This window comes from Pleurodeles waltl, chromosome 3_1, assembly GCF_031143425.1.
Source record: "Pleurodeles waltl isolate 20211129_DDA chromosome 3_1, aPleWal1.hap1.20221129, whole genome shotgun sequence".
In the NCBI taxonomy this organism is placed as follows: domain Eukaryota; kingdom Metazoa; phylum Chordata; class Amphibia; order Caudata; family Salamandridae; genus Pleurodeles; species Pleurodeles waltl.
In genome coordinates, this window is record NC_090440.1 from 1,965,969,297 (window position 1) to 1,965,996,345 (window position 27,049).

The 27,049-nt window shown below is 43.9% G+C and overlaps 1 protein-coding gene across 3 annotated transcripts in view; it reads left to right on the forward strand.

Moving 5' to 3' along the window:
• Positions 1 to 12,016, forward strand: part of P2RX5 (purinergic receptor P2X 5) — a 428,476-nt gene extending 416,460 nt beyond the window's left edge. For all 3 annotated transcript variants that reach the window (XM_069226337.1, XM_069226338.1, XM_069226339.1), the window contains one exon: positions 10,026 to 12,016. In XM_069226337.1, the coding sequence (XP_069082438.1) occupies positions 10,026 to 10,134 (109 nt within the window). In that variant the 3' untranslated portion in view covers positions 10,135 to 12,016. The remainder of the gene's footprint in view (positions 1 to 10,025) is intronic.
• Positions 12,017 to 27,049: the final 15,033 nt, after the last annotated feature.

Genomic DNA, 27,049 nt, shown 5'->3' on the forward strand with positions numbered 1-27,049 from the left:
CAACTTCAAACGTGCAAGTTTAGCAAGTCTGCTGTACAAAATACACTTTTGTCTGATTTAATATACTAAACTTTTGCTCCATGTATAATACAAATCTAGCTACATATAGGTTACACATGACCACTGACTTGCCTCCAAGTTTATTAACAGCATTGTCATGAGGGAGGGGTAGGAATGTTTCTAAAATCACGTTTAAATGTCACTTTTAATAAATGCATACCCAAACCATGAAGCTATAGCACACTCAATTGCAATCAGCATATTTTCCTTTGAAATGGCCACAAAATATCCCACCAACATGCAGTTTTACTGATAAAACTATATAATGTACAATCAATGTTTAGAAATAGAGTTTCTGCAAATATTTGTCATTTGCACATCACCAAGTAAAGTGTTCTGATTTGTTTTGCTCCTATTTAAATCTTTGCATCACACTTCTGAATTACAAACAAATGTGCTTTGTTATTCCTGATATATTTTGAAATATTTGTACTATTCATTTACAAGCTGTTTAAATGTGTGTTAGAAAACAAAACTGGCATCTTACAGCCTTTTGTTTCACAATGATTGTCAGATAGATCACTTGACAAAAACCTCTAAGAGAGAAAGAGAAAGAAAGATAAAAAACATTATCCAGAATAAGATAAGCAGCAATTAGTAAAAAGACAAACTGATTCAAACTCTGTCCTTGAACAGACAGCAAATGTATCAAGATAAAAACAAGATTTAAAGGTGTCTTTAATGCTAATTCAGTTTCTGAATGAATGGAACACCTGTTCCATTCCAATTAAAGTTTACTCACCAGAACAGATCATTAGGTCCTATACATAGCTCTACCTAATAAAATCTAACTCGCCACTGTGAGTGGGGAGTAGATATTTCAAGGCCTGTCCTTGTCTACTTTGGAGCCCCGTATGGGGGGAATGGGCCAGATATAAGCAGGGAGGTGCTTACCTGAATAAGCCTTGCCCATCGCTTAGGTGTAGCTATAAATAGTGCAGCAGCTGTCTAGAGGTCTAGAGGTCTAGAAGTCAGTAGGGCCCAACACAACCTACTGTAGCAGTTTATTATCAAATCAGCAGATTTTGAGCCCATTTACCTTTCTTGCATTCCCCGTTTCTTCATCCACTGAAAATTCGTAGTAGCATTTGACACATGCAACTTTTTACCAACGTTCTCTCAACACACATAGGATTCACTTGGATGGTTCTCTAGTAGTTCTTCTCTGTTACCTTTGGATAGGTGGTCCAATTTACACTCTGCAAGAAGTAATATTTGGATGGGGAGGTGTATATATCTAATTTCAGGACACATTGGTAGGGAAAGAAGAACCTGATATTATCATGAGAAGGGAGTGGCATAAAGGTACCTGACCTCTTCCTGATGGAAACCTGGATGAACCCCGCTTCATCTCCCAACATAGCTGTGCCCATCCCAGCAGGATACAAGATTACATGCCAAAATCCCCTTCACAAACCTGGAGGTGGGCCTGCTTTCAAATACAAAGACACCATCAACTGCGTAACAGCCACAGACCCTGACAGTTCCTTCATGGTACATATACACTTCAGTATACAGACAACAGCTCCACCCTGAAGGGCACTGTAGTATCCAGACCACCCCGATCACGATCCATCTTCAGCAACCTTATCTCAAACTTCAGAGCCCCCCTCATCAACAACTCAAATGACTTTATACTTGTCAGCGACTTCAACTGCCACCAGAAGACCTTACCGACCACTGTTACAACGACCTCCTCAAGAGCCTACGCAACATAGGACATTCCCAGCACATCACAGACCCCACACTCATCGCAAGACACACTCTAGATGAAATATTTGCCTCTGGCAGCTACATTAAATACAACTCTGCCTCACCACTTACATGGACCAACCGCTTCATCATCCACTTCAAAATCTGCATCCCTCAAGTCAAAGCACCCACCAGCATCAATCTGCCTAGCTGAAACTGGAACAGAATAATAGAAACCGAATGGCGCAGCGCACTCAAAACAGGCATCAAAACTCATAAACAGCACAGAATCCACAGGTAGCCCACCTTGTACACTGACAAACTTCAGGACTCCCAAAGATACTGCAAGGAGCTGGAAAGAAAATGGCGATCCAACCATGAAGCCGACCCTAGATCTACCTACAAGGCCACACTTAGGCAGTACCACCATCTTCTAAAAGACACCAAAAGAAGATTTGTCACAGATCAGATTGAAGCTACCTCCAACGACTGCAAAGAGATGTTTTCCATCGTCAAGGCATTCACCATCCCAGAAGCAATAGCCAACTCCATAACTCCTTCCCAGTAACTCTGTGACAACCGCTCCAACTGCTTTTACAGCAAAATCAAAAAGATCTACAATATCTTCAAAAAGCAACCAAATCCCAAGGACATCTTCACTAAACTGCCCATCACCTACCTTGACTCCCACTTAACCTACTGGAGAACACTCATTAAGGAGGGCACCATTGCAATCATGAAAACTGTCCTCTCTGGGGCCTTAAAGACCCCTGCCCACACAATTTTTACAACTTAGCAGGACCTCTGATCAGCAAATTCTGCTCACACATCATCAGCTCCTCTATTGAATCCTCCACTTACGCAAAGACTGGAAACACACAGCAGTCACAGCTCTCCTCAAGAAACCTTCAGCTCACCACAGAGAGATGAGCAATTTCCGCCCTATCTCCTTGCTACCCAGCCAAAATGATAGAGAATCAATCAACCAACAACTCACCAACCACCTGTAACTCCACAACATACTCGGCCACACCTCGTCCGATTTTCGAAGCAACCACAGCATACAAACAGCAATCATCGCCACAACAGATTAGATGTGCACCTTACTGGAACGAAGAGAAACAGCCACACTCATACTGCTGAACCTCTATGCTGTGTTCCACACTGTGTCTCCCTCCACCCTCATCAAAAGACTACACGAAAAAGGCATTCAGGGACCAGTCCTCAAATGGATATGGTCCTTCGTCACTGGATGAACACAGATAGTGATACTCCAACCCTACACATCAGAGCCCAAGGGCTTGATCTGTGGATTTTCCCCAAGTTCATCACTCAGCCCAACCCTGTTCAACATTTACATGACCCCACTTGCCTATGTCATCAGAACACATGGCATCTCCATCATTTCTTACACCGATGACACCCAGCTCATCCTATCGATGTCTGACAAATCCACCAGAACCAACTTCACCAAATGAATGATCCACATAGCAGACTGGATTTAAATCAAAAGCCTAAAACTCAACTCTGACAAGATGGAAGTGCTGATCTTCTGGAACAAGAATTCTGCCTGGGACTCCACTCGGTGGACGTCAGAGCTTGGTCCCACACCACACCCACCGACTGTGCAAGAAACTTGGGAATCATTTTAGATGACAAACTCAACATAGCAGCACAGGTAAATGCAGCCAGCTCCTCTCTACGCATCCTCAGAAAAATCTTCAAATGGATTCTCAGGAACACCAAACGTACCACCACTAAACCCCTAATTTCAAGCAGACTAGACTGTGGCAACACACGCTACGCCAGAATCTCCAACCACTTCCTCCACTACTTCAGACCATCCAGAATGTCACAGCTAGACCCATCTTAGACCTCCCATGTTGTACCCACATCATACCACACCTCAGTTACCTTTATTGGCTGCTGATATACAAATGCTGCCATGCACGCATCCAGAGCACTGCACAACTTAGGATCACCATACATACCTCAAAGGCCACCTTCACTTCCACCAAGCCATCAGACACTTGTGCTCAGCCTCACTCTTTCTCACACACACTCATATTTGCAAAAGCAGGAGGCTTAGCTTTCTCCTACATTGAACCCAAAACATGGAACAACCTCCCTCAACACATCAGTACCTCTTCCTCGCTTCTCGTATTCTGCAAGAGGCTTAAGACAAGACTCTTCAAGTAAACCCTGCACGACTCTCGCACCTATACACCAGATCTAGTGCAAGGATGCCCTATTGGGTGATAAACCACGCTACAAATCCAGTTAACATGTCATAGCATTGTGTGCAGTAGGTGTTGACTGTCTCCAAGGTGAGGACTTTTCTTCATAAAGTAAGAGCTATGTGACGAGGAAGACTTGGACTCAGAGTAATAAACATCGAAGACAAGTAACTGGGACAAAAGCAATGGTAACAGATTTTTTAAATCACAAACTCACACATACTAAACACACTCACAGCAGATACAAATCAAAAAAATATTAATAAATCTACATGTAGAACATATGATTAAACATTTCCCTTATTTTGCTATGTTGAATGAACACAGATAAAATGCAGGTTGTGCTTACTGGAGAGGATAACAGCCTCTCTAGCCTCTTGCCCTCTTCCAAATCCTAGAAGATAGGTTAAATAAATCTGCTTCCAGGCAGTTTTAAAATGAAGGGATGGAGGCGTGACCCTAGTTTATTGTTTATATAAAGAAAATCCCCGAACAAACTATTTTAGGCTTCTAAAGATTGGCTGACATCTTTTTCATCCTCAATGAGTCTTTGTATGAAAATGCCAAATAACTACCTCTTTTGAGTTCCCTATGTTGGGCCAAATATCTTGGGACCTGTCACCCCACAAATTCAGTGTGTGATTTTCATACTCAACGCATGACTGGAGTCTCACCCATCTTAGTAGTCACTGAATGTGATAACTCAGGCATAGGACAAAGGTTATCCCCTTCTGCATACGTATATTTCTCCTCATCAATAATTAACACTAAATTGTGGTCTTGTCACTTTACCTATCATTTGTCCATTGAAGGGACGTAGGCATTTCAACTGCAATACAACTACCGTCAGAAAAAACATGAAAGAAAAGGATCCCAAAGGTCATAAACGTACCAAGGCTGAACCACCGCTGCCTATTAAGGGGAAAACCGATATAGGCAATACCATGGATATGATCCTAAAAAAACTTGCAGATGTTCGTGACTTGGCAAAATCGACCAAAGCCAATACAGATGTGAAGCAGCAGGAACTATCTGCAATAAGAAGTGACATAAATTTGATCAATACTAAACTGACTCTCAAAGAGAACAGAATTAGCTCCGTAGAAGACAACTCCACTCTCGCTTGTAAGGATGTTCAGAATCTGCAAACTGTAACCAAATCCATACAAAAGGATATCGCTGAGCTGGAGGACAGGAACGGAAGAGGAAAAGTACATATCTTTGGTGTACCAGAAGGATCAGAAGACCCATCGGGCTCCTGCACAGCCATTCTGGAAAGTTGGATACCACAGATGACAGGATTATCTTTTTAAAACGACTTCGAACTAGAAAAGGTGCATCGTGAACCAGCTCTTAAGCCTACCAATAAGAACATTTCATGCCAAATTGTCTGTCGCCCCCTCAGGTACCAACACATGGAATTAATATTAACATTCATGTGCAAGAACAATAACATTTTGTGGAATGGTCACAAGATTTTTATATCACAAGACTGCTCTAAATCCACTGTGGAAGTCAGAAAGGGTTTTCTTGCCCTTAAACCCAAACTCAGGAATTCCAACCTCCAGTTCTCCATCACTGGCCCGCAAAATTCAAAGTCCTCACTGATAGCAAACACCACATCATTAATGATCCTAATGACCTCCAACTTTTCTTGGAGGAAAGAGATGGCTGTTTGATGGAATCTCACCAATCATCTCCTAACAAAGCTAAGACTTGAGGCTACTTTTTACGCATCTCCTTGTTTGCTCTACTCAATTCTAGTTTAAAGTCACATAAGTGCTATTTGCTTGTATTTTATATAGGGATTCCCATACAACCACTGCTATTATTTCCCTTGATTAAAGAGACCACCTACATTGTGTACTTCTTCTTTTCTCTCCGTTCATGTATATCACTATCACTTATCTTCTTACACCCTATGAATAACAACCCTCTAGATATGCCCCTGAAATTAGTTTCCTTAAATGTCAAGGGGCTCAATCACAATGTAAAGCAGAAAATAATGAAAGCTACCTGTACAAACTCAAAGCAGATATTATCCTTTTACAAGAGACCAAGATATCTGACAAAGAAATGGCGTCATTTGGATGTAATTGGGTCAGTAGTATCCTCTGTTCCCCGGCCATCAGCAAAAAAAGGGGAGTGCTAACTCTGATTTAAAAAACTCTGGTCTAACTGTAGACTCACACACAGTGAATGATAATGGGGGGTGGATTGTAACAAAACTCTCCAAAATCTCTAGCTCTTTCCATGTCCTCAATATGCATGGCCCAAATAATGATGGCCCAGACTTTTGGGACTCCTTGACGACCTCTTTATGCCAAATCCCAGTGTGGAGATTTTAATCTCAGCATGGACTCCACCTTAGCTAGGCAATCCAGAGCAACAACACTTCCTCCCAAATCACATAATCCCTTCTTAAATTATGTTCTAAATTCAACCTCCAAGGCACCAGGAGACTACAACACCCTGATACAAGGGACTACACATTCTTGTCCTCCCCAGACAACTCAAATTCTAGAATCAACTATTTCCTTATATCTAAACCATATACCCATCTGATCGACCAAACAGACATTCTACAGAGACTAGTCTCTGAGCACTCGCCATCACTTTCTCTACTAGGTACCAACAAAAAAGCCCTCTAGTAAAATATGGAGATTCAATGAGGAATCGATTATACACACATTGTCCAAAGACATTATTGAAAACACTATAAATAACTACATCAAGGAAAACTCTACCTTGGACACTTCACCTACAACTCATTGGGAGACACACAAAGCTACTTTTAGGGGCTCCTTAATTGAGATTCAATCAAAATTTAACAAAAGACACAACAGTCTCTTTGAACTCGAAAAGGAAATAAAATCCCTAGAAGCTTCCCACATCACCAATCCAAATGGCAAATCCCTCTTGTCCCTTATCAACAAAAAGTATGAATATAACAGGATCATGAGTGAAAGTGGGGGTGTATGGATCAATAAACATAAAAGCTTAAAACTTTGTTAGGTGAATAAAGCAGGCAAAATATTGGCTTCTTATCTAAAACATAGACAGTCGCACCAAAACATCACCATTCTCAAATTTAAAATTAATGTTCCCCAGGCAAATCAATAATAAATTATGGAAGTCTTCAAAGATTTCTGCACTTCCCTCTATAAAGTTGACTCCTTCTCCTCCAGTGATAAATGCAGGGAATACTCAAACAACATACAACTTCATGCCATTATTGAGCAAGAAAAAGCATCACTCACCTGTTTGCATCTTAGGTACGGCAAGTGAAGCCACCACAGTGGTGATCCCAAAGGAGGGCAAGAATACATCTCTTGATAAAAACTATAGACCTTCACTGATTAACCTGGACAGAAAACTTTACTCAAAAATCCTCTGCTAGAGGCTAGAACCCCTCTTATTGAGCTTGATCAGTAATACACAAGTAGGCTTCATGAAAAGCTGTTTATCTATCAATAATACATGCCTTTTTTGCCACATTATTTTCAAGACCAAATCAACAAATTCGGACACTGTATTGATCACATTGGATGCCGAAAATTAATTTGACAGATTATCCTGGACTTTTTTACGTGAAACCCTGCTAAATTATAACTGTGGAAACCTTTGCACAAATGGCTATGGTACTTTATACTAACCCCTTAGCAAAAGTGAGAACTGGAGGTCTAATGTCTTCCTCCTTTAATCTCAAAAGGGGCATCAGACAAGGCTGCTCTCTATCACCATCCCTATTTATCTTGACCCTTGATCCCTTACTTTATAGCATACAGATGAACAGCTCTATATCTGGTGTCTCCTTTAACAAAACAAAGTTAAAGTTGTAACATACGCAGACGACATCCTAATTGTGACTGAGAATGTGAATCAATCAATTCCAACACTCTCACAAACAATTGACAAATATGCTTTGGTCATGGGTTATGAATTAAACAGAGACAAATCGGAAGTTAAAGGTCTAAATAATCTTTGTACTCTGGACCTTCTAGTATCCTCTGGCGTGTCCTGGCAACCCCACTTCATAAAATACTTAGGCCTTGAATTGACCTCAGACCTTCTGGTCAACACAATGAGAAATGTACTCTGAAAAAGATTGAGAATCTTTTAGACACTTGGAACCCTATGTTTCTAACTTTGTGGGACCGCATAGAGACCATCAAAATGCTAATTCCTATTGTCAACTACATCATTAGCATGCTTCCCTTAACCTAGTCTGACGATTTCCATCATAAACTAGATAAACTACTGAATACATTTCTATAGCAAAACAAGTGTCCTAGAATCTCCATCAAAAACCTCCACCTCCCCACAACTCTAGGTGGTATTAATCTGCTTTTTAGCGAGACAAGGGTCACTCTGGTTCTTACCGCCTCAAGACTACTCAAGACTACTCTCCCACCTCCTGGCTCAAAGTGGAAAAAAAGATTATTGGCGACTTGCACACTATAGCGCTTCTAACTAGTAGTAACATCTCCCTCCCGATGGCTAAGTGCATTTTAAACAATAAGATAAGAGCTCTTTTGAAGATTGATAAAATGCTTGAATTCCCTGTCTCACGTTCAAATTTGTCTTCACTTTGGTATAACCCGAGAATCAGGTCCAAGGTGCACCCATATTCTGGCATTCATGGGCTTCTAAAAGTATTCACATCTTGAAGCACATGGGCTCTCGAAAAACCCATTGTCCTTTAGGGAACTAGAACATCAATACTTCTGTAAAGACATAGCCTTCTTTGATTTCCTTAAACTAAAAGTTAGCCTTTCCAAAATTAAATAAACTGGAACAGAACCATCTCTCCTCACAATTATCTCTTCCTTTAATAAATCCGGCCATCAAGTCTTTAAATTTGATCACCTCTTCAGGCCCAAAACCACTAATACAAACTTGAAACACAATGAAGAAATTAGACTAATTTGGAGTTATTTCCCCAGAAGACTGGGAGTTAATTTGGAAATCAGTTGTTTCTTATGAAATCACTGCTTCCTTATCCCCAACAAAATACTGACTTTTTCACAGAACATTGTGGACTCCCTCCTGTCTCTCACAGAGGATCCAACATGCTGGAATTGTAACAATGCTACGGGCGACCTTCATAATCTGCTTTTCTTCTGTAGGGCGAGCTCACACTTTTGGGACCAGATATTTGACATACTCTGTATCCTTTTCTGAATTCAATTGAAACAAGACTCTCTCTCACTCATTCAAGTGTTTCTTGAGCCAAGACTCAAATCACACGACGGCCGTCTCCTCTTGGATATCTTAATGACTGCTGCTTGTAAGTTCGTTCTCAATAATTGGAAGAACATTACTGCCACTTCCTTTAAATCCTGGATGAACTGGATCCCTTACTTAAGAGGTGGCGACCATGTTTCCCTTCAAAATTCCCCTTGGAAGCCACAGTCCAGAGCCCTTTGGAGTACTCTAGATGATTAGTTCACCAGCACAAAACCTCAATGAACCCCTCAGTATATATATATTCTGAGTTGATTTTCTATCAATGTTGCTCATTTTCCCCTCTATGGCTCACAGCCAGGATTATTTTCTCAGATTGGTCGTAGGTTCCCCTATACTCCTTACATTCCTATGCTGTCATGCCTGTAGTCATAATTCTTTGACTTATGCCTTTTCTTTACCTTCTTTTTCTTTCTTGGTTTAGACCTCTCAGAAGTGCCAAAGTGCCATTCGTGATTGTTTATGTGCAGGAAGGGACACCTTCCCGCACATAAACAATCACACCCCTCAATGCAGGCATAGCAGCTAAATTTAGCGCCAGCGCAGGGGTATTCACTTAAATACAGCGCATCCCTGCGTTACTATAGTGACGCAGCACTGCGCTGCCAATTTTGGCGCAGCACCGCGCTGCGCCACTTTTCAATAAATCTGGCCCATGGTGTCTAAAAATATTGCGCACCCGGTAAACTATTAATTTATCTTAGCTTGCTTATTCAGATCGTATATCCTGGTCAGGTTTGCTCGAAGTGCTTTCCGTGCTGGACTCATTTTTCCCTTTTCTACCCACAGCATATCCAAAAAGAGCCTATCAGTAGACGGGAAAACTAACGGCCTTCAGACCGCGGAAGCCCAGCAGGCCATGGTGCAACTGAAACAGGCTCACAGTGTGGAGACCTAGCTGCCATGTAAACTGAAGAAACGCGCATGTAAAACAAGACAGCTCTTGAGGGGATCTAGATGACGACTGGCAAAGTGAAGTCCGTTCACACAAGCATTTTTCGCGCTTGATGCTTTTTTCCATGTTGTTTTCAAGAAGCTGTTACACCAGACTTGCCAGTTCTAAGGCATTCTGTGAAAAGGAAGCAACGAAGCTGACGGTACTGCGTTTTTCCTGAGGACGGGACCGTCACTATTTCGTGTTGGCAAAAACGAATAAGCTGGACACTTATTTCGTTATTAAAGATCCGGGTGCCACCTCGTCGTGTCAGCTGCCAAACGAAGAGAGGTAATTTTGCTGCCTGCCTCATAGAAACACTGGTTCTGCGGCTCAATGAACCTACGCTGGCGCTGCTGCTGTCATCTGAAAAACTGATGCCTGTCTCTATGTACTTTCTCCATATTTAAAGTACAAATCCACTTTGGACACCGCTGTTAGTGCTCAGGGCAGCTCAACATGTCGCTAAAAGACTGCGAATTACCCACGCCTTTTCAATTGCGCACGACCCGTCCTGTGAAACAAGTCGCACCGACCTGCATACTAGAGACGTAGGACCAAGTGACCGAAGACTGAAAAAATAGAGCCATGACGGAATGGATAGTTATAACGGAGAGCGGCCGCCGACCAGCGAGCTGCAACAGCATTGGAGTTTTTAACTTGTTGAATCCTGAAGTAATGCCTTTTCACGGACAGGCAATGCCGACTATGTATTTAGGCCCATATTTATACTTTTTTAACGCCGAATTTAAAAAATGACGCAAATGCGGCGACAAAAACGTATAAATATGGGCCTTAGTGTGTACATTTTATAATAGTAAGATTTAAGCAAGTAGTCTAGTGATTACATCGAAAAGGCAAGCAATTTCCCCAGGTTTATTTTTGTTTCATTATTTTTCTGGACAAATGTTGCCTGCTCGCTTACACAGCATCGTCAATTTATTTACGTTTAAACACCCTTTGTGAGAAGGAAAATGTTTATCATACCTAACCAAATGATGCCAACCTCTCTGTTATCGAGGCAATATTACCACCTTCTGGCCATAGGATGTTAGTGCACATTGCGTTTAATAACGTCTTTGATAAGAATTACTTAGCTATTTTTACTCTTTCACCTATGGTATTTTACCTGCTCCCCATATCTTCCCAGTGTCCATACTCTTTTTTAGTATTGTTGTGTTTTTTTTTAAGTCAACCGCTGTTAGCTCAATAATTACTGTCGTTTTTACACTGGTCGTTATTGTTTGATTTCTGTTTGCTTTATTCAGTGAACATGCTTGTTAAATAACTTCTTCCGAGTATTTTATTTTTACAGTTAAATGTTGAAATATCTGAGGTCCAACAACAAATGTCTTTCCCTTAATTTCACGACTCAGACTTGCACACTGGAGCTCCATTAATTATGTTATATCAGGGCAATGGGGCGGAGTTGTCTCCTATAGACAGGGCCCTCTTGTGTAGAGGTCAGGTAAGTTGTGTCAAATGGGCTTTGGTATTATCTAGTACTTTTTCGAAATTTATTTTATTGACCAGAGGTGTATACAATAAAGCATTTACCTTATGTTTGTTTCCAAAAAGGTGATCACAGTCTATTTATGACTCAAGTGATGAACATTGTAAACAGCTTAAGAACATAACAAAAGGAATATATATTTAAGCAAGCAATTTAAAAAGTCTGAACACATTCTATGATGTTTGTCTGAGAGACTCAATGTAAAACATCACTTTGAATTACTTTGCATGCGTTTCTAGTTCTAAAACTCAAACGTCATACATTGGTTTTGAAGTGTGACTTTCATATCCTTGCAATCAACTTCTTAACAATGAATAAAGCTTTTGATAATTATCTCTTTTGCGATGTAGTCAGCCCATACGATTCTTTAGTATTATTTAGAGTTGCAAGTAAAGGTGATCTAGCTACACTGGTTGTTAATGAGCCATAATCTATTTATACCCGACCTTTCTGAGCTTCGCAAACTCCACCAACCAGTTCTACAAACCAGTGGGTGTCTGGCAAAAGGCTTCAAAGCATGTTCATATAGGCGAAAATAAAATGGTTGAGATCAGGTCTGCATCAACTAGCCATTTTCTTCTTTTACTGACCATCAGTGAGGCTGTACAACCATAAAGACACTGTCACATTAGGAGCAGGAGTTTACTTTCTAATCACCTAGCCACAAGTAAGTAGAACTTTTACCATGGATAACGTTCACAGTTTTACCAGTAATAATGCTAATAAGTTTCTAAGCACATCAAAAGCTTTAATGGGGCCAGGAACTACAACTTCCACTAGACCTTTCTGATTCAAGAAGCGGCTTGTAATAAAGAACACAAGTAGGCTGGTAAAACGGTAAGACATAGTATTTGGCGCCACCTAGTTGTGTTGTGCGTTACGTGCATCACGAAGTTACAGGCTCTGTTTTTCTACTACTTAAAAATAAGTTCTAACAGGAAGCAGAACCCCAAACGTGTTGGGCCTGGGGTGAAGAGCCCTAACTGACCTTTCTTGTGATGGCCCTGAAAAAACTTCCGACTGCAATTTCTGCCAATTCTAAGTGCTGAAAATAAGAGGTGTGCATTATCCCTTTTAAAGGTGCTCATATTAATTTTTGAAGGACACACAGTTAAGTTAGCTATGCTATGCTTCAAATTTTGTCCTGCAGATGACAGAAGATGTCAGGTGCAACCGCTTAAGCCATGAGCCATCCTACCATATAACATATATTCTAACTGCAGAAAGCTACTCCATTTCAGTAGAGAACGAGAAAAAGACCCAAGATCTCCAAAAATATGACTTGGGAAGTCAAAGACTTCCATACTTTGCTTGTTATTTATATTATGACTTTTAGATTCGTACATATAGATTATGGGAGCAGTAATACAACAAGCACTACCCTTCTGCATTAGACAGTAAGAGGTAAATGTTAACAACAATGAATTGTAATTAGAAAAGGTGCTGCCACGATAAAAAATAAACCCTGCTACCTAATGGTAAATATAAAGCTTTAGGCATAAAAAGCCTCGGTACCTGATAACAGAAAATGTGCAACTCGCAGCACTCAAAATAGTATATCTGTAATCAGTAGGCAGTTCTCAGGCAAATACTTCGTTGAACGTTTAATGCATATGTGGAGATGGCAATTAGTCCTTTTGATTAATAGATGAAAAATCCATGTATCCTACAGCCAATACGTGTTTTTTACTGAGCCTTAGTACGTTCTCAAGGCTGCAATTAAATAGAGGAATAATTATAAAAATGTTTCAAAAATGTTGAGTAACAGATTACCTAATAAAATATAATATAATATAATATAATAAAACGTAATATAACGTAATATAATATGATATAACTTAATATAACGTAAGATAACATGATATAATATAATACAACGTAATATAATGTAACAATATAATATAACTTAATATAAAATACAAAGGTCGTATTCATGTTGGCCACATTCATACTAAATGAAAAAGAAAGCAAAAACCTATATTAAAAACCTGATGGTGCAAGTGAACCAAGCAGCCAGGCCACCTGATAAGATTAATTGAGTGATTGTAACTACCTGGTTGTCGAATGCGCCATGTCACTGCAACCAAGAAGAACCCATATTTGTGGAATAAAAACATGCATCGTGTGCCATGCTCAGTTGTATAGCCTTGATGTATGTGGGTGCTCAATGCTATTCATGCATCCGTATCAGTGGGAAATATGAATGTGTCATAGCACTGAAAAATGTTTAAAAAGTTAGATGCTAGCCGTCAACTGGTCTAAGGAGGATTCTCATTTATTCCAAGATAAGCTTGCTCCCTTATTAATGCAAAGGCATTGTTTTGTATAACATTTCCTTCACTGGACACTGAATAAACTAAACTAAAACCAAGCGAGTCTCACACTTGTTGGTCATGTAAATCGGCATGGGGCGTCTCACTGCTAACTTTTTACTGGGAAGAAATTTCTTCACAATTATGTTACATTTTTCACATACCTATCCTATTGGACTTTCCAACTATTATACTGTGTCCATATGCGTCCAGGAACCCTATAGTGCTCTCAGACCTGGAACTTGCCCTTCTTGACCTACCCATCAATATCACCCTTAAGGTCATCCTATAGATTGAAGTCCTCCAGCGGCGACCACTGCAAATCTCCAGGAGAGGGGAGAGGAGGGATGAATGGGTTTAGTCAGTGTAGCAGGGGAAATAAAAAAAATCATTAAAAAAACAACTTACCATTCTGATGCCGCCCCCTTTCGCGTTGCTCCTCTTGTCTCCTGGTGTCCCAGCAGTCCCTGGGACACCAGCACAGGCTCCCCATGCAATCCTGGTCCTACTCTCATGCTATGCCTTGCATGAAAGCAGCACCAGAACTGGCCTGAGTTGCTTGTTCTGCCACTTAGACACTGTGTGGCAGTCTGTGCAGTTTCTCCAACCCAGCTGTGCAACACAGTCAGGTTGGAGAAAGCTAAGTGCGCATGTCAGTTTGGCCGGCCTGAGACAGCCGGCCAAACTGACATACGCACTTAGTGCACTGACTCCACTTCCTCTCCACCCTTCCTGAACCTGCTCACTGAGCCAGCAACTGAAAAATAAAACAATAGTATAACATCATTTTGTTTTTCAGCTGCTGGCTCTTAGCCGGGGGAGAGAGGGGTGAACACTCCTTCACCATTATGGACGAGCCACCCCTGTTGAAGTCCATCAAAAACATCTCCTAGCATAGTTGGTGGGCATGGCTCGCATCACATGCCACCCAATGGAAGCCAGAGGATAATCCCATTACCTCACAATGCATATGGAAAACACTGGACACCTTTATACATAACTCTAGTTACAGTCCTCAGTTCCTTCAAGGTCTGATTTCACCACCCACTTTACAGGCTGTGATCTGGGACTGGAGCCTTTTGCAACATCACATGGCTTCTTTTCCTAGCTCTCTTTTCTACCCAGTGTTCGCCTTCATTTATATTTTTTCTCTTCTTTCTTCTGCACTTCTTTTATTCTCTTCCCCTTCTGCCCTGCCTTTTCCTCCCCACGTTCTGTTTTTTACACCCACGCATGGATGGTGTCTTAAGTTTTTTATGATCTACGCACTCTTAGAAAACTTACATGGATTACCAGCCCTTTATTTTCCTTGAGTGCATGCTTACCATTGTAGTTAAGTGGTACTCTCAGTCATAGTGGAAACTCATGGGAAGATTGCAATTTTTTCCTACCTACTATCACAATTCCACTCTATATGTTACGGAATGTTTGTACTATTTTATTCTTGAGTACCAGACATTACCTCACTCTATTCATGTGCCATACTATATGTTGCTAAAAAGTCAACACAATCTTTGGAACCCCAAAAAATGTTTGGTGCCAGCAATGGCTAAAGCCACAGCTTAAAAGACAAGAAAATGTACCTAAACAAGCATTGTTGAACAAGAACAGCTCAACTGTTGCCAAAAGGAAAAGAAAAAATATAAAAGTATGTGTCTGCCAGCTAATCTGGGCACAGGATAACCAAGGACACACTGCTTCCTGCTCTGGCAGGGAGGTCCTACTCAGGAGATGGGTCATCCTCCTCCCATGAAGTCTGTATTTCAGGGCTGATGTCCAGGTCTTGATCCTGCTCCCCTGTATCATCCTCCTCATTTCTATCTTCTGTTACTGCCATCAACCGGTGGACCTCCGTCCAGGCCCTCAAAGCTTCTTTCTTTTTTTCCCCCAACTTTATTTTTGGTTTTACTGGGAAAAGGGAAAAGATATGCACAGGTTTGCAAACATTTCCCTTTGTTACTCAAAATGTTGTTCATATTTAACTAAAAAATTGACCATTAGCTGCATCTGACCTATACAATATTAAGCCAATGTCCACTCAGCACTCTTCAGCAGCCGCCCTGGCTCGATTATAATGTCTTCCTTTACAGCTGCCTTCAGGCCTCTGATTCTACAGTGCCTGTTCAATTGTCAGTATCACTCATATGCCCAAGGCAAGCAGAGTTCTCAACACTGGTATTTAGATAACGATCATCTTGTGATCCCTCTCTTTTCCTCTCATACAGCACCTATAGGTGCTCTCCCCCTCCCATGGCTGCACCATCTACTCTATAGGCCAGTTCTTCCCTGTCCACGAATGCCCACCCGTTCACCGAAATCAATTGAGCCCCCAAGTAGTGTGCTTGGATGTTAGGTGTCGCCAGGACCCCTTCAAATACCCCCCTGTGCAATTTACCTCGTGCTATTCGAGGGCTGCCCCCATCCCACAGCAGCGTGCGCAATTCCTCATTGACCTGGGGAAAAAAGGTCGGCAGTATTTTTTATACAGTGTGTTCTGGATCACGTACAGTAGCTGTGGTAGGGACATCATTTTAAAAAGAGTGGCACGACCCATCAGTGAAAGCGGCAGCCTCCACCAGTGCGACACAGCTCCACAGAGACAATTAAGTTGTGGGTACAGGTTCCTTTTATGAAATTCCTCTGGGTCCCTTGTTACATATATTCCCAAGTAGGAGAATCCCTCCCTCTCCAGCGGGGCCACACATCCTGCCGGGATGCTCAACTCTTCATCTGTTAATGGGTAAATTTTCAATTTCTCCCCGTTTATTTTAGACCCCAAATATGTTCCAAAAAGCTGAAAAATGTGCAATAATCTGGCTATGGAGCGTCAGGATTTCATTACATATAGAAGGACGTCGTCAGCATACAGGGAGATCCTCGCCTTTCACCCTCCACCTTCTGGAATACCCCACACAAGAGGGTCCTGTTGCACCCAGGTGGCCAACGGCTGTAGTGCCAAAGCAAACAGCCACAGGGACAGTGGGCAGCCCTGTTCCATGCCCCTGTGGAGGGCAAAGGTGCAGGATGTCAACCCGTTGACCCTCACCTGTGTTTACGGGTCACTGTACAGCAGTTGGATCCATGTACATATTTGTGGGCCAAAGCCCAGTGTTGTTAGGACTTCCCTAAGGTAGGCCCATTCAATGCTGTCAAAGGCCATCTTCGCGTCAAGTGCGAGCAATGCCGCCTCCTCTGCCTCCGGGGTACCTGTCTAATGCAGGATCCCATATAGGCACCTCAGATTTAGTCCAGTGTTCCTGTACTGCATAAAACCTGGTTGGTCACGATTGATCAGGTAACTCATTACTGGTCGAAGTCTATTCACTATAATTTTAGCCAATACTTTAACCTCTAGGTTTAACAGCGATATAAGCCGATATGAGCCACACTGCGTGGGTGGCTTGCCCTCCTTATGTATTACGACAATAGTTGCTATCCTTTGATCCAGAGACAATAAACCTTCTGCCTTAGCTGCCTGGAACATTGGCAACATATGTGGCACTACAGTATTTGCCATACTCTTGTAGAGCTCTACCAGTAGCCCATTAGGGCCCACCGCTTTCCCTGACCTTGTCTCCATGATTGCCCCTTGTACCTCCTCTACCGTTATTTCTTGGTCAAGTACCTCCCTATCGTCCGCTTGGAGTTCCATCATCGGCATGTCACCAAGGAGTTCCATACAGTTCTCATATGGTTGGTCCGTCTTTGCAGAATAGACTTGCTCATAATATGTGGCAAAAGCCTCGGCTATATCATCACCTGTGGGACGTCGCTCACTTGTTTCATCTCTAATCTCCATCACCCAATTCCTATCCCGGTCTCATTTTTCCAGCCAGGCCAATAGCCTGTTTACCTTGTCCCATACATCGTACAGACGTCACTGCGTGGCCAGAGCGTGTGCGCGTGCCTTATTGTCCACTAGGTTCCTCAACTCCTGTTGCTTAAATAAGAGACTATGACAGTGGTGTGTCTGTACCGGGCCCCCGGCTAGAATTTCTGCCTCCTACTTTTCACCCCCTATTGTCTCACATTTGAGACAAAGCTCCTTAATGAGACATAATATAAATGCCTGTGCTTGTCCTCTAATGATTGCCTTGAAGGCCTCCCAGTCTCTTCCTTCCAAAGTCACACTTCACAGGTTATCATAAAAATATTTCTTAGCCCCTTCATGTAGCTTGTCGGGGAAGTCTCCCTCCTTGAGATACCAGGGGTCTATTCTGGGTGGCAATCCTGCATCTCTACCAGTACCAACGAGAGTGGCCACCACCGGGGAATGATCTGACACACCACGTGGGAGATGTGTCACCTCCTTAAAGCATCTCACCCCTATGTGTTGTGTAAAGAGGAAGTCGATACTTGAGAAACTTCTATGTGCCACAAATAAAAATGTATATTGCCTCTCATCCAGCTTGTGGGCTCTCCAGAAGTCTGTCAGGCCTAACAAGTTTGCAAAGGTCATCAAGTTCCCAGTATCTCACACTCCCCTACCCCCAGACAGCCTGTCCAGAGTCGGGTCCATATTATCATTCATGTCACCCCTAAGAATAAGGGCGCCAGGGGGCAGTTCCAGCAGTACGGCTTCCAGTGCTGGTAGAGTGTCAGCATGCAGTTTCGGTGGTATGTATACTGAACAGAAATTCACCATGTGTCCATTCCAGATACAGTCATCGACGCAAATCTCCCCAATCTGTCTGTCCTTACCAGCCCTGGTTCTAACGGTGTCAATCTTTTAAGTAAAATACCCACTCCTCTGGAGCTAGCAGTGAATCCCGGGTGTGCCACCAAGTAGTAGCCCATGCGGTCTAATGCCTTGCAGTGGTTCCCTTGCAGATGTGTTTCTTGTATGAGGGCCATGTCTGGTGCATGTCTACGGAGAAATTGTAGGACCAATGTCCGTTTAATTCTATTGCCCATGCCATTGACGTTCCAGGTCATGACCTTCAAGGGCTGGGGCCTAACTGTCGTCATTGTGTACCTGGTTGAGCCTTCCGGTCTGCAACTGCCCGACCCCCTGCAATAACCACACCCTCCTTCCACCTCCTAGGGGGTCCCTTGATCCTTTCCTTTAGTGTATGGAGTAAGCAAAACGCAAAAACGTTTGAGGGCCTAAACACAGTGTGCCCTTGAACACCCAAACAATACCCCTCCCTCCCTCCTACCCTGCCCAGTAGGCCTAAAAGTGCCCACCCCCAACTTGCAGAGTGCCTGTTGCCCCAACTGTAACATAAAATGCGGTGCGGGTGGACAGGCTCCACAGAGACGGCTCCTTTAATGCATCGAATAGTCTCATACCTTAAGATTGGTGTTAGTATAGAAAGCTTCCCACTCACCAGCTGTAGTACCAAAGTCCCTCATCTCTACTCCTCTCAAGGGGGGATGTGTAGGTTACCTTATATATGGCACCCTGTGCCCCCCTAACTCTGATCTCGTCATCAGTGTGCATTTGCCATATATGACACTCATCTTCGGTAGGCATAGAAGATCACCCCCCCTGATTTTAAACTGCGGTTCATTTCCCCTCCCTAGCCCCAGAGTCAGAATGATCCAGTTCACTTTTTGGTGGCTTGTCCGATCTCTGCGCCTTCAGTCATCCTCTTGACTCTCCTCTCCTGTTTCGTAGGTCCACTGGGCGCCATCCCTCCATCCAGTCCTATGCCTCTTCTGGGGATGTGAAGAACCATGAGCTGCCCTCTGCTAGGACACGTACCTTCAGCAGGAAGAGCATCATATATTTCATTTTTTTCACTCAGAGGGCTTTCTTTACTTCATCACAACTACGTCTTTGTTTTTGCACCTGGAGGGTAAAGTTGGGGAAAAACAGCACTGTGGCATTGTCTAGGCATACATCTCCGTACGTACGGGCAGCTTGCAGTATAGCGTCACGCTCTCTGTGGTTGAAAGTTCTCACTATGATTGTTCTCTGGGAGGGGCCGGTTTCAGCGGAGGAATCGGCACCATATGCGCCCTTTCTATGGAGAAGAATTTCGATAGGCGCTTCGGGCGGAGAGTGTTGACTATGAGGTTCTCCAGAAGTAGATCCACTCTAGGCCCTTCTTTCCCCTCTGGAACCCCAACGACCCTGATGTTTTTTCTTCGCGCTCGCCCTTCTTGGTCTTCCAGTCTGGCAGCCAGCACCCCAGTCTGCTTTGTGAGGTATTGAACTTGTTCTTCAAGCTTCTTATACGCGATTTGCAATGCTTTCATGTCTGACTCTGCAATTGATGCTTTATCGGACATTTTTTTTTAAGTCTGCTCACAAAAAGGAGACATCCGCTGTCACAGTATCTAGTTTAGGCTCCAGCGTGCTATTCAAGTCAGATATCGCCGCTATGATGGCCCTCAGTGAAGGTTCTCCTTCCTCCGGCGTGGCCACCTCTGACCCATTGGATAAGGGAGACTGCTTCTGCACTGCATATTAGTCCATTTTGTTGGATTGTGTGGGGGTCTGGCCCTTTGACTTTATCTTGATCTGAGCAGGGGGTGAGAAGCTCGCCACATGCCCCCCCCCCCCCTTCATCCTCAGGAGGCCTTCTCTACCCCGGGGTTCCTTCGGGCGATCCCTCAGTGGGGAGTCTTCCTCTCCTGTGTTCCTTCTGCCATGGTAAACCCCCACCTTCACCACCCCGTGGCCAGGGGGCCGGGTCTCTCACCCTCCTCACTCCACTGGTCCGACCTGCAGTCCACGCTGGCCCTTTCTTCCTGCCAGGGCCCCACTGCCTGTCCCCGCTCACCTCCAGATCCTGGCCTCTGCCGCTGTCTCGTCTCCCATCCTCCTCAGTTCCAGTGTGGCTGTTGGCCCGTTGGCCTCCTCTCTTTCATTCATTTCAGGTCCACCAGGGCCAGGCCGCACATCCCACAGGGTCTCACCAAGGGCCCAGACTTCCTCCGCACTCCTAGCCTCAGCCACAGAGATCCCAGTTTTGGTCGCACTCACCCCCTGGCCCGCATTCTGCCGCGGCCTCCAGTTTCAAGGCCTTTACTGCGCCGGGCCACCTGCAGGCTCCCTCCGCTTCCTCTCTTCCGCCCGCATCAGGCCGGGTCCTGCCATCCGCCTGTTATCTTCATAGGGCCCGGCTACCGGGCTCTTCCACACTCCCAGGCCTGGCCTCTGGGGGTCTCCAGTCCACAGCCGGCTGGCCGCACTCACCTCCTCGGCCACACCCCGTTGCGCCTCCAGCCGGTCACCGTGCCGGTTCGTCCACGGGCACCGCCGGCCTTCTCGCCACCACTCCTTTCATGGCCGCGGCCCGGAGCGCTTGATCCACAGGATCTCGACTATGGGCACAGGCCGCTGGCCCCCGCCTTGTTCTCAGGCCCAGTCCCCAGGGTCCCTCGCAGTCTCCTTAACGGGTGAGCCCTGCCTCCAGCTCCCAGCCCGGCTAGATCTCTCACACGGTCTGCTTCAGGAGATGGCTGTCCACCCTTCCAATGCCCCGGGCTCGATCAGCTCAAGTCTCCGTAGTCCTGACTCTTTCCCCACTGTTTATTATGTGGGAAGCTTCCGGATTATGCCGGATGATGGATTCAGGCATTTAGGAGCAGCTGAGCTCCTTTAGATAGCAGCCATCTCTGCGTGAGCCTAGCCACACCCCCGTCGATATTTGTTATAGCTTGTATGGTGATGAAGACCTCTTCCCAGAAGGTCTGGATCTTTGGGAATGACCAACAAACATGCAAAAGTATGCTACATTTCCCACAGACCTTCTAGTAGAGCTTGGCACTGCCAAACATCTTCTGGAGACATACATGGGTGAGGTACCTCCTTGTTAACAGTTTATAAGTGTTCTCTCAGTCGCATATACACACTGAGGACCTCAGGGCCCTTGACAATATAGATCTCCATGGCTAATCAAAGATTTGAGTGCCCAATTACCTCTCCCACCTTATCACAAATGTGTGTTTCTTGGGGGCGGTAGAGCCAGGTTATGCCTTTTGTCTCACCTCATTGATGTACAGTGTTTCTACTGGGGTTGCCTAATGCAATAATGTTGCACCACTGGATCCTCCTCCCACCCAGTGCAAAGCCTGTGTTAATCTATACGTATCTTGTCTGGTTAGGATGAGTCTCTCAGTCTTTCATCTTCGGGTTGCCCTCTTCCATGACGTCTATCCAATGTGAGGGATGACCCTGGTTCTAAGTTGCAAAGACCGGATCTGGCATACCTGGGGGTGAGTCCGGGTTGTTGAGCAGAACAGTGAGGAGGAAGTGGGTGAGGGGGAAAGCTCATCTGTGGTGTACCGCATCCCAGTGCATCAGTAATTTGGATGTGATGGTCAAGAGGGAAGGTAACTGTGCCCAGGTCTATTGTGGTAGCCATAAGAGGTCCTTTCATGGGATTTCAGAAAAATCTGCTCCACCTGTATCCACAGTTGAATCTCAGGGCTCCAGTCTAATAAGGGATAGATTTGCACCGCTTGTATGTAGGCAGCTATGTCTGGGAAGCCAAGGCCTCCGTCCTCAGTGAGTTTGGGAAGGGTCACCCTTGCCACTCTTGCATACTTGGCCGCCCACACGAAATGCAGCATTTTCTTTTTTATTGAGGAGAACGTATATTGTGGGATTGTGAGTGGAAGCATTTGCATTACATACAGAGTCAGGCATGAAGTCCATCTTGAGGCTATTCAATCTCCCCATCCATGAGATCTCTAGCCTGCCTCACAGATATTGGAATAGGGTTGTAAGGAAGGAGTAGGGTAATGTTGTCGTAGAGTGTTTTAGAGGCTGCTAGTAACTTGACCCTTAAGTTTGTAATGATTGTTTTAACCCAAGCAACCCCCTTCCCTTTTGAATTGGTTCTCTCAGTTGGTTAAATAGGTGTACCACCTCAATTCCCTAAGATTTGGAAAAGTTGATTTTGAAACCCAACACTCAGGTAAAGCGGTCTTCTTCTACCTGAAAAGCAGAGATTATACTCTCTGGGACTGTCACAAAGCATAGCATGTCTTCTGCAAATAAGGCTAGTCTGCATTATTTGTAGCCTACCTTCACGCCGTGTAAAGCTGGGCGGGACTGGATCCTAGCTATCAGGGGTTTCATGGCTAGGGTAAATATCATAGGGGACAGAGGGCATCCCTGCCTCATTCCCCTTAAGAGTAGGATGTCAGCTGTGTAGTCCCTATTAATTTTGATTCTAGCAGTAGGCTTCTGAAAATTCACCAAAATTAATGTTGTCAACCTGAGCCCAATATGGATTCGGTTAAGCAGCTAAGACGGGTGCAACCAATTTACTATATCAAAAGCCATTGGGTGGTGTTGTCTCTCAGCAACCTCCATGAGGGCCGCCACCAATCTTATGTTATAATTTACTTATCTGTTTTTAATGAAGCCTGATTGTTGTGGGGTGATTGGGCAGGTCCAGATGAGCTGGACCCTAATCAACAGAATGGATGTAAATATCTTCACCTCGCAATTAAGGAGTGCAATTGGCCTGCATGGCGAGCATTTTGTAGGTATTTTCTTGTGGAAGCTCAACAAATTATCTGTCACCACCCCAGATACCAGGAAGGCATTTTTAAAAGGTGGTAGGGAAACCATCAGGCCAGGGGGCTTCCGAGCCAGAAGCCTGCCAACTGCCACTCAGACTTCGTCGTGTGAGATTTCTTCTTCAAGGAGGTGCATTTCGGCCTCTACATTTGAGTGAATTCTCAGGGATGTATTTGTCTTGTTCGCCCTCATCCAGCTCTTGGGCCCGGTAGAGGTTTGAGAAGAATTGTTGGAAGACATTGAAGACCTCAGCGGTTTACTGCGTTGTTGAGCCATCCTCTCTTTCTATAATTTTAATATAATTTCATGTGGCTGATACCCTAAGCCTATAAGGTAAGAGCCTATCAGCCTTGTCACCCTTTTCATAATAAGATTGGTTAGCATAGAGAAGCTTCCTAGCTGCCTCCCTCGTTTGTATTTGTTCTATTTTCCCTCTTAATCTACGTAAGTCAGGCAGGTTCTATTCATCCCTCCCGGTTTATGTTGTTCTTCCACTTGCGAAATTAGTTGTTCTAGGTCGGCCTTGTGTTGTAAGGTCTACCGTTTAAGGCCCATATTTATACTTTTTTGTGCCGCATTGGCGTCACTGTTTGACACAAAAGCGGCGCAAAATTACAAAATATAATTGTATTTTGTAAGTTTGCACCGCTTTTACGTCAAAAAGTGACGTAAATGCGGCACAAAAAAAGTATAAATATGGGCCTAAATTTCTCCGCGTGGAGATGAGTTCTCTGTGGAAAACTGCTTTTGCTGTGTCCCAGAGTGGAGGGGGAAACCTCTCCATTATCGTTTTCAATTAGATAATTTTCTATAACATCCTTGATGCGTTCTCTTATTGCTATCTCATTTATTACCCAGGGTTTCGGGTAGGACTTCAGTGTGGGTGTAATGTCAACTACCACCCACACCAGTGCGTGACAGCTATTGAATATCTATGGTGGAATCCATTACTCTGTCTAAAAGATTCAGAAAGATCAACAAACGATCAAGCCGGGAGTGTGTCCTATGGACGTTAGAATTATTATTATTATTAGCCATTTGATATTACGCATGAATCACCGCTGAAGGGGTACCTCAGCACTAGAACACAGACCCAGAGGTAGAGAGGAACAGGTTTTGAGAGGTTTTTTGAAGCACACTACATTAGGGCAAGCACGTATATGCAAGGGAAGTTTATTCCAATAATGTGGGCCAAGGTGCAAAAAGGATAGACCTCCAGATCTGACTGTGCAAAAACCCTGAGGACAAAGCAGAAGCTGGTGCTCTGATCTCAGGTTTCTGACTGGACAATAAAGGATAAGTTTCTGCGGTAAGCATACAGGACCAATGTCTGAATAGGTCTTGTATACCGGGCATAAGATTTTATAAATGGCATGTTTCCTGAAGCCAATGCAGAGATCTCAAAGTAGGATCAGATGGAATATGAGAGGAGTAGTTTGCAGACTAACCGGGCTGCAGTGTCCTGAACCACTTGTAGTTTAGATAAGAGCAAATAATTTGCTGCTACCAAGCGGGAGTTGCTGAACACCAAAGCCAGTATAAGGGGCCTTCTTGTGTGAAAAAGTAGTCATTGAAACACTTTTTTCAGCATTTGCAAGAGACCTAAAACGGGAACAGCAAATGGAACCAACCTGCTCTTACATGGTTAAGTGGTCATCAATAAGGATGCCAAGTTTCTTAACCACCATTTTAGGTTTAGGAGGGGAGCCTAATTCCAATGGGCACCAGTCATCCAACCAGTAGTCTTGGGCTTTCCCAAACAGCACTATCTCCGTCTTATTGCTGTTGAGCTGTAAACACTTTTGGGACATCCAAGATGCTATTTTCCTCATTCATTCCCTGAATTTGAGTTTGGTATAATCAGGGTTGGGGCTCATGGAGATGATCAGTTGAGTGTCATCAGCATATGAGATCAGATCTAAGCCACAAGATTTAACAACTTGAGCCAGTGGAGCAAAATAGATGTTAAACAATGTTGGGCTCAGTGAAGAACCCTGCGGCATTCTTTTATCCAGTGACAAAATACTGCATTTAAAAGGGCCAAGTTTGGTAGTTTGGGTCTTATTGTTGAGGAAGCTTTGAAACCAGCCCAGGCCTTTGCCCTGGACACCAGTCTCACCCAGTCTTTGGACCTTGATGGAGTGAGAGATGGTGGCAAAGGCAGCCAACAGATCTAAAAGCACCAGCAAAGAGGTGCAACCATCAAGGGAGAGTCAGATGATATCCAGCACTGCCAACAATGCTGTGTGCAGCCCTAAAGCCGAACTGTGATGAATGCAAGATGGAATGTATTTCCAAGTAGTGGGAAAGTTTTTCGTTGACTAGGCATTCTAACACCTTACTAAGGAAAGGGAGGAGAGATATTGGCCTGTACTTGGTGGGCTTCTGAGGATCTGTATTAGGTATTTTCAAGATGGGCATGACTTGCACTGCTTTCCAAACTTGAGGGATGGTAGCTTTAATTAAGAAGAGGTTAAACAGAGCTATGACCTCTGAAAGCAAAGTATCAGCAAGTGCCACCATGATTCGTCAGGGAGCAGGGTCTAAGAGATACCTTGACTTGACTTTATTCATGACCTCTGAGACAAACTCCTAGGTAATGGGTTCAGAACATTTCAGTGTGGCAGAAAACGTGTGAAGAGGGGGAAGGTAAACAAAAGTGTACGTGACTGCTGAGTGGCTGGAAAGGGCCTTATAGATTGACTCTATTTTTTCTTCAAAATATTTTGCCAAGGTGTTGCATAGTTGCTGGGGTGCTGTTATTGATGGAGTGCAATGCAGTAGGCTTAATTAATTTGTTTAGTACTTTAAATAGTTCTTTAGATGTGTTGCCAGCGGTAATTTGCGAGCATTCTGATGATTTTTATAATATTTATTTAGAGCTACCTTGTAAGTGGTTTTATCTGATGGAGATTTGGAGGTGCTCCATCTTCTTTCTAGTTTCCTACAGGCATGTTTCTCCTGCTCCTCCTGTGTCAGTGAGTTTGCTGGTTTTGGTGCCCGCATCCTGGGAGTCCTTGCCGCAGTGGTGCGGGGTGTCCAACTTCTGCAGCAAATCTGTGATGGAAGAGACACAGAGGGTTTTTGCCCTGCTGCCTGCCATTGTTGCTGAGGAGCAATTGCTGTGCCTTCTGCCTTTCCTCCTGGAGGCTTTCCACTCTGCCTAAATGAGAGGCCATGATCTTCTTTGAGGAGGCACCCTCTGTAGGAAAGTACCATCTTTCTTGGCATGTTACCCCCAATTTTACATGTATGTCAGTATGTTTTTGCCTGTCTCACTGGGATCCTGCTAGCCAGGACCCCAGTGCTCATAGTTTGTGGCCTAAATGTGTATGCCTGTGTAGTGCCTAACTGTGTCACTGAGGCTCTGCTAATCCGAACCTCAGTGCTCATGCTCTCTCTGCCTTTAAATTTGTCACTATAGGCTAGTGACTACATTTACCAATTTCAATTGGCATACTGGACCCCCTTATAAATCCCTAATATATGGTACCTAGGTACCCAGGGCATTGGGGTTCCAGGAGATCCATATGGGCTGCAGCATTTTGTTTGCCACCCATAGGGAGCTCA